Source organism: Pagrus major, chromosome 5 (genome assembly GCF_040436345.1).
Source record: "Pagrus major chromosome 5, Pma_NU_1.0".
NCBI classification, from domain to species: Eukaryota; Metazoa; Chordata; class Actinopteri; order Spariformes; family Sparidae; genus Pagrus; species Pagrus major.
The window spans coordinates 34,891,599-34,900,756 of NC_133219.1; the positions used below are offsets into that span (position 1 = coordinate 34,891,599).

Genomic DNA, 9,158 nt, shown 5'->3' on the forward strand with positions numbered 1-9,158 from the left:
AGAGTTCATTATCGCTCTCTCTCCATGTTTTTCTCGGCATGAGAAAGGTATGACATCCCACTTTTCATCCCTATTTTCCTCTTTTGACTGTGGTAGCTCTGTCCTTCTGGATGGTATTCCTATTCAGCTCTGATTTTGATTGCCCAATGTACTGTAGGTTGTACTGTAGGCATTCATTGACAATAGTAGACTCCTTCTGAGTGCTTTGGCCTTCAGATACATAATAGGGCAGTCTTTACATTGGTATTTGAAATATGTAGCTTGGTGTGGTGCAACCATTGCTCCTCCATACCTGCTTATGTTTCCCTCTTAAAAGGGGAAATGGTCCACGGCCTCTATGGCTTCCTCCCTGAGCATATTGGGATCGAGGAGTTTATTTTTATTTAACATTAGTGTAAAAATATAAACTACAAGGCATTGTCAGGGACACAATGACAGAGTCCAGGACTTACTTCCATCAGTCCATCCTCTTCACAACAAGATGGAGGCAGCCGTTCAACTTCCAAGGCAGGAAACATACAACCCAAAATGTGTGTCCTAAAACTGGGACTTTAATGTGACACTCGTGGCAGCGTCGCTAAAATAAACAACAGCATGTTGTGTTAAAAAACCAATATGTCAACCATTTTACTCTGTCTGAGCCCATCAGGAGAACGAGCTCCAGGGAAAAAAAATTAAACCAACACACACACACACACACACACACACACACACACACACACACACACACACACACACACACACACACGATAGACACACAGATAGACACTGGCATTCTTGGAAAGAGTTTCTGTTTCCATAGCAACACCGAGGGCAATTAAGGTAGGGTTCCTGTGTAACAAAGAGTGGGCGGAGTTAGTCACATAAGTCCCTCCCACACTCCCATAATGCTTTCTTTTTCAACCGGTGCAGCTGCCATGGAGACCGCAGCCTCCAGGAGGTCACTACAGAGATCCCACAGCCCTCTTCTGCTTTATTTTGCCTCTTTTTTTTTTAAGGCTTTCCTGGAACACTCAGGCAGTGGTCGAGTTGAAATGATGCATATTTATAAGACAGGGAGGGAGGGAGGGAGACAGACAGGCGGTGAGGGAAGGTGAGAACGAGTGAGACAGACTGAGCAGAGAGAGCGAGAGAGAGAGAAGGGAACAGCAAAGGAGACAAAGACCGACGACAAAGCCGCTGACAGCAAAGAGAAAACAGAGAAAGAGCCGATGACAGAGAGAGATGCGTCGTCTCCACTTCACTGAGAATCTCTGAAAATGTTTGGTCTTCTACTGTAAACGTGACTTTCTTTATATTTGATACTCCTGCCTGACGACAAGACGATTTAATCTGAGATTTTCCCTTCCTGCTTCTTCATTTGTTTTCTTTTTCAATTCAGGCTTGTTAGAGTCTTTTTGAAAAGACTGCCCTCCTCTTCTCTCTCTGAAGGCACAGCACTCACACAGGCAGTTAACAAACATTGAAAAAAATGTCTCCCAGCAGTTGAAGGGCCCGATATTAATATTTTAGACCATCAGGGGAAATGATCAGCCATGATGAATAAAACAAAAAGACTAATGTAATGAGCAGGGTCAGACACATCAGTGCACAAATACAGTCAGTAAACCATCAATATAGATTAGAATAAATAATGACTGTGTCCGAAATTACTTTCACAATTATTTACCTATTATTGATTACTATAAGATATGTCCAAGCTGGTAAAGACTTAAGTGAAGTGTAACTCTGTCGCTTGGACATATTTGTTGTACCGTCCAGCTAAAACCATTTAAAGAAGTATTTCACCACTGGAAGGATGGCCCTTGCATAAAATGGGGCTGTCTCTGCTACACACACATGTTTTTTTAAACTGGTGCTACATAACCAAAGAAAACAGGGGAAAGGAGATGTGGTATTCCCTTTTGCTCAAACGATGGAAAACCTACAACAGCCAGAATGCACTGCGCCGCACTGGGCCGATAAACACAGTTGGGCATTGCTTGGTTTTGGCTAGGAGTCCGTTTTGAGACAGGAAACAGTAAGGCGACTGGTGATGAATGGTAAATGGATGTCAAATGGACTTGCTATAGTGCTTTTCCAGTCTACTGACTGCTCAAAGCGCTTTACACCATATCAATAACCGTAACAATATCATATTACACTAAAATATACCAGACAATGAACAGGATCGCGGTTTATATTATGTTATATGATCCTACAGCTGCCAGATGACATGTTTCAGGCTTTAGCTGGCAAAAAAACTGGGGAGCTCTGGGCACAGGACAAATGAAGAGGAGTTATAAATTGTGCAAATGCAATAACGACCAAAACTGTAGCGAAACAAAGCTTGTTGAAAACTCACATTTAACTGAAATAAACAGGAAGTTGTTGTAGCAACATAAGCTGTAACATAACTTCCACAGCAATAAATATATATTAGATTAAATTAAGTTAATCCTTTGATAATGTAGCTATTGTTTGTTTCTGTAACTGGAGATACATGCGTTTCAGAGTTAGCAGTAGGTGGACACCTGATAGAGCAAACTTTACTGATGTGATTGCTTCATTTTGTGTAATGTTGTTGGAATAACAATCTTAGCTAATTCGTGGTACGCTTTGCTTTGCTGCATTTGTGTGTCCATACCTTTTTTCACTCTTCGTCTAAATACCATAAGCGAGCTTAGCCGACGTTAGCTTTGTCAGTTAATTTAGTGACAGCTTTTCAGTATTGTAACGGGAAATATGTGGTGCAACTCGTTCACCACTTAACTCTCCAGCTACGTGAAGTGAAACATAGCGACTCCTCAACACAATGGAGCAAACTATGGAGTGAACAGGGAGTCGAGAATCTGGGATCTCAGACACAGAAAATGTGTTTTGACTGACACTAACTGTTACTATAATTGCAATTTTAACAAAGCGTCATAATTCTGATGTCAACATAAAGAAAAGGTGCATGCTGCAGTATAAATAGTGTTGTATAGTGTGTATAATGTAATGCGTACAAACCATTTGTTGTCTTTTTTCCACTCTTACATTGTAACCTGTGTGCCACACTGTTATGGTAATACTGCACTCCATTATGGTCCTGCCAGGAGAGCATATTTGAATTTGACAGAGAGAGAAATGCAAATAACAAACAGACAAAGCAGCAGCGAGACAAAGTACCACAGGGAGAAAAGCGAGCGCCTGGTTATGAAGACTTAGAGCTGCAGAGATGGAGGCGGATATGTTTCCCCAGGCGTACCAGTGAACCTGATGGCTATCTATGTGGCCGTGTACATTTTATTACTCCATTAAATAACCCACTGACTAACAAAGAAACAGACCAAGTGTGGGTACCAAGCCATTAATAACAGGCATAAACCTCAGAAAATGGATTGTGCTATCTGTGTGGAGCAATGGAGCGCAGATCGGTCGCTAGATTCATGCTCGGAGGAGGAGGGGAGGGGGAGAGGGGAGGCAACGTCAGTACACAGTGTTAGGCTTCATTCACTTTCACTTTGAGCAGGTTAAAAAGTCAAGCACCGGCATATCTGCTGTAATATGTTTAGCTTCAAGGGGAATTTCAGTATTTTAGTCCAGTAGATCACCTCAGCTGGCAGCCATGACACGGCTGCAACGTAATCTTTTGATCAACTACGACCGTCCACAAAGTTACGTCCGTTAGAAGTGCTAAAGTGTTAAAAGTGAAGTTGTTGTTCCGAGAGTCTGACAAAATTATGGAAACGACTCCTCAGAGACCTTTTTGTTAAGCAATGATGAAAACACAAGTGTTGTTCAAGGACAAGCCTTGTTCTGAAATCTCGCAAGGTGAGTTGACACAGTTGTTGCCACATCTAGATTCTCAAAATCAGCTAAATATTCAGCCACGACTTTGGAAATAAATTCTTCCCGGCAGTTCCTCTAAGTAAACTCTAAACTCTGGTTACAAAAAGGATCTTATCATTTAACAAAAAGGTCTCTGTCTTTGTCAGACACTTAGAATAACAACCTCGGCCTTCCAGTGGCAAAAACAAGCACTTTTAACGGACGTAACTTTGACTGTCGCAGTCACATTGCAGTCGTTGAAACAGTGGCTGCCAGCTGATTCGATCTACTGGACCGATACCAAAACTTCAGGCGGGTATAAATCATTTACACAACAAAACATGTAAATATAGGACCCAGGTTTGACCCAGGTGTGTGCTTGATGACTCAGGGGCTCACTCACCTTTTGTCACTTTGATGAAAGATTTTTCGCAGTGGGAGAGACATGAATCATCAGTGTTTGTGAACGGCAGAAACAAGCAAATGAATGCAACAATCAAACGGGCCCTGAAGGCTCGGTTCAGATTAGAGCTAATGAAATGACCAAATGTCTCTCAGAGTAGCTGTGAGGTTAGCTGTCTGATTTCTGCTTACTGCGATTTAAGTTTAATTAAATTGTATTTTAATTAATTGAATTTCAGTCACGTGGGACAGGAGCATTACGCATACTCCATACTGCAATAGTTTACACTCTATCAGATATTTATGTATAATTCACGACTGCTAACTTTTTGCTGACGCACACAAACTGGCTCATACTTTTTTAAAGCAAACGTTTGACTGTTTACCTGATCCTGCAACTTTTATTTTGCTTTGGGATCAGTTGTGTCATCACATTTATACTGTAATTGTGATCAGCAAACTATTAATTATCAGTTTCCGTGTGAGCTCAATGGCATATATGAATAAACCCTCTTTCTAGCAATTCATACCCTTAAGTTAAATCAAATTATACAACGATCGGGAGTGAGGTGCGCTACAGATGTTGCAATCTACTGTGCCAAATCTCAGTCACTTAAACGCCTCAGGCAGCAGTTTTGAGGAGTGAAATATTTGCAGCGCTACTTTAGAATGTATTGAAATTGAGTGAGTGAAGCCTTGTGAGGAGTTTAAGAAGCTGCGTGACCGTGCATTTTAAATGCATGATGTCGCAGAATAGAAATTTAAGAGAAGAGAAAAGAACAGAACTGACTGGAGAGCAAAAAGATGTCCGTCAGGAGATTTGATGCAACTGAAGATACTTAACAACTCCCTGCAACTTTATTTCTTCTGTTTGCTGTGCACTCCACTGACTTTTTACTCTCTCACTGTGTCTGCTGTGCTCACAGGTCGGAGGTCACACCATGCTGCCAATCCGTTGGATGCCCCCTGAAAGCATCATGTACAGAAAGTTCACCACAGAGAGCGATGTGTGGAGTCTAGGGGTCGTTCTCTGGGAGATCTTCACCTATGGAAAGCAGCCTTGGTACCAGCTCTCCAACAACGAGGTACAGAATAAATCACTTATTCTAAAATGTCACTGTTTTTATTCTGAACGCGCCGGCAGACACAAAATCAAAGATGCTTTGAACAGGCATCCAACTAGCGGAGGTAATTGATTCAACACAATGTAAAATCTTCACAAAAAGAATCGAAGTCAAAAGTATAAAACAACACAACTTGATTATGTAAATGGTACCACTGAAGCACTGTCAGCTTAATAAGTGATGGCAAACAAGATGTTGCAGCCCCGAGATATGAGCGAACAGCCCCTCAGTGAGAAATAAAACTAAATATTTGATCCGTTTGGCGTGCACGTTTCTCATAGGTACAGTAAACATCGTGTGAATGCTTTGGCCTGAGTTATCTCATCATATGAAGTCAAGGCAAATCATTTAGAAACTCAGTAACTTGTTTATCATTTCATTGTATCTCGGATTAATCCTGAGGTACGAAACGGAGCAGGGGTGTGTTTTTCACTTTTCTTTTTTCAAACGGGCTGAAAAATGACTCATATTTTTGTGTTTTAGTTTGTTTTTTTTTACTCCCTTTAAGGTCGTTATGTTTCCATATGTTGGTTTGTTGGTTTGTACACTTGTAAACTACTGAACTGATTTCCACGAAACGTAAATGGAGTGTGAGCCTCGGCTCAGAATAGACCCCGTTAACTTTTTGCGGATCCAGGAATTTTTTTTTTTATTCACTGTCTTTAACGTTGTGAGACGCGGCATTTTTCAACATTTTTGTAAATTCAATAAATAATGAATCTTTATGAAATTCATCTTTGGTACAAAAGAGGACTGTTGGGCATTGTTGGAGGTATGCGCTCTACTGAGTGCCGTTCTAGTTTTGATTTATTTTTTATAGAATGGCTCAAAAATGTTCCACGTTCTTTGTCCTGGGTCTCAAAGAGTTTTGTAGGGTTTTTTGAGGTCTGGATTTAAACCCTATTGTGTAGTAGTTTTTCTGAGATTTTTATATTTGCACTCATCATACTGCCACAGCTGCACAACAGTTTCTCTTGGAATGAAGTTCTATTTTATTTTTAACAATAAACACTCAGTTTATTAGGAAATACTCTTAAGGTTCTTTTGTTTGTTTGTTTTGTAACATAATTAGAAATAGCATTCTCTAAAAGCCCAAGGTGACGTCTCCATATTGCTTATTTCCCCAACAAACGGCGATGAAAATGAAAGATATTCAATCAAGATGGAAAGGAAGCAAATAGAAGCAGAAAATATTATAATATTTTATTATATTATATTTAGCTTATATTTAGCTTAAACAATTATCACAGAGTTATAAGGTAATAATAGTTGTCATTCAAACTGTTCACATGCAGTAGCACGCCTGTGCATTAGCCAAACATGTTTTTAAACTCACAGTTAAGAGTTAAATTTCTAATTTTAGTGGAGATCTAAAAGTTTCCATACATATCAGGCTGAACCCTGGAGGAAATCTGTCAAAATGATGCACAGTGTACTCAGAATATTTTTTATTGAGCGGGTCATAGGGTCACATGGGTTCTTGGTTTTTAAACACAAATCATAAAGCTGCAAATTAAAGCTGGAGCAAGCAGGGAGAGAATATTTAACGAGATGATTTTTACTATTCAAAGCAACAAAAAGCACAAAATATTAAGGGGTTATGTCTAAATATTTGACTTATTATTACATACACTTACTGAAATAACAGGATACCAAATCCCTCATAATGATACACAGCCAGTCAAACATTCTTCGTCTTCAGAGCGTTTCAGTGTAGATAAAGAGGAGCTGTTCTGTATCAGCCAGAAACAAACAAAAAAATAACAACTGAGTAAATTTATTAATAATTCATAAATCTTACAAACCTTCCCTTTACTCCTCTCTCTGGGTCTTGACCCAGTTTCCGGAACAGAAAACCCATCTCGCAGCCCTTCAACCCTTCACCTTCACCTTCACCCTCAACAACCTCACGATGAACTCAACTCTGGTTACAGCTTTCTGACCGTGGCAGCAGCCCACTGTTCTCCTGACTCACTCTGGTTACATCCAAAATTAACCTTTAGCCCTCCTCCACGGTCTTCTCTTCCCGTTTACATCTTTTAAAATCTCTGCTGGTTCACAGTTCGCTCACCTTCTGACCCAAATCTGAAGCCCACATATCTTTTACACAGGATATGGAGTCTTGAGATATCCATTATTTATCTGCTCTGACACACTGATAACAGTAAACAGGTAGCCGCTTTATTAGCAGGATGTTGACACTCTTACAAACTGGAATCATTTAGAGATACTGAGCGATAATCTTCAGTTAATCTTTTGAATTGGATTCGTGGCAGTTTTCTGAAAACACACAACAGCGTTTTGGAGTTTAACAGAAGCCATTAACTGGTATTCATTCCACACACACACAACAGGGTGAATTTAATGGTTGAAGAAATTATAAAATGCTTAATTATATCACAAGCTATTAAGGATGTAGATGTTTCCCAAACTGCTGCCAGAGAATAATATATTACTCATACTAAAAACTGAAGACAGCTCTTTTCTGTATCAGTGTATCTTTCTCCTCCCATTTGTCCACAAAATATCCCAATCTCGGAGTGTGCCAAAACAGTACACTTCCTCTGACGCTGCCACTGAAAAATTTGGATTTGTCTACTCCACTGTCACCACTTCAATTAATCATTTATTTACCATGACATTGTCACTGTATGCCTCTGCAGTGAGGTGAGAAAACTCAGCCCATTCTCACTATCAGGGCTTCAAATACAGCAGCCTGGTCGGTAGCCCTACGCTATTTTATGCCTAACCCAAACCAAGCTTGTTTTTTGCAAGACCCTAACCAAGTAGATGTTTTTTCGACAAACCATAAAAATGTTGTTTTTTTACCTGAACCTAACCAAACTGTGACGTTATAACCATCCAAAAGTCATGATATATGTCATACAATGCAAACATTGTGGCAGCACGCTTTATTTTGAAAGTCTAACTGTATTATTTCCTTTCACATGAAGGGTTAGCTAGAGGAGTAGGAAGAGCATCATAGTTTGAAGCTGACCAAGCTGCTGAATTTGACGAGTTTGGAGTGAGAACGAGTTTGAAAACTTCATCACACAGGAGCTCTGTCATCTTCACTCGAGTTTTGAACATTTCAGCTTGAATCCCTGCTGTTTTTTCTTTGTTGTGTAACAGGGGTCCAAGACTAACCGCTGATATCAAACCTGATGTCTATCTTTCTTCCTCTGCAGGTGATAGAGTGTATAACCCAGGGCAGGGTGCTGCAGCGCCCGAGGACCTGCCCTAAAGAAGTATACGATCTGATGCTGGGCTGCTGGCAGAGAGAGCCGCACATGAGACTCAACATCAAAGAAATCCACGGCCTGCTCCTCAACCTGGCCAAGGCCTCGCCTGTATACCTGGATATACTGGGCTGAAAGCAGGAGGAGGACGGAGGAGAGTTTTGGATGTGTGTGTTACTGTATCCAAGTATGTCTGAGGTTGCTTGCATGTGTGTGTGTGTGTGTGTATGTGTGTTAGGGTGGACACGGCGACACCTGCAAATGACGTGTGCAATGCTCGTGCAAGTGCGTGCGTGCAAGGTGCCGCTGTACAGGATGTGAAGCTATTATCAAACTCTTAAAGGCAATCAAAAAATTCCTCGACCCATCCCCAATCACCTCGTTCCTTCCTTCCTGCCAATTTCCTCTCCTTTGTGCATCTCTACTCCTTCCCTCCTTCCTCCTTCCCGAAGAGACATTTACTGAGAGTGATTTAACTTTGGAGAGGGGGGAAGAAAAAAAGCTTCTCACTTTTTTTCCAATGCTTTAAAAAGTGACTGGGGCTAAATTGATGAAACCTGATTAACAGGACTTTAAATTTAGAGACTCATCCCTCGCTGCC

General features: G+C 40.7%; 1 protein-coding gene across 1 annotated transcript in view; it reads left to right on the forward strand.

Annotated features, from left to right (window-relative positions):
- ntrk2a (neurotrophic tyrosine kinase, receptor, type 2a) overlaps positions 1 to 8,692 on the forward strand; it is an 87,849-nt gene extending 79,157 nt beyond the window's left edge. Inside the window, exons 19-20 of the mRNA XM_073466036.1 lie at positions 5,121 to 5,279; positions 8,507 to 8,692. Coding sequence (XP_073322137.1) covers positions 5,121 to 5,279; positions 8,507 to 8,692 — 345 coding nt within the window. The remainder of the gene's footprint in view (positions 1 to 5,120; positions 5,280 to 8,506) is intronic.
- The last annotated feature ends 466 nt before the right edge of the window (positions 8,693 to 9,158 follow it).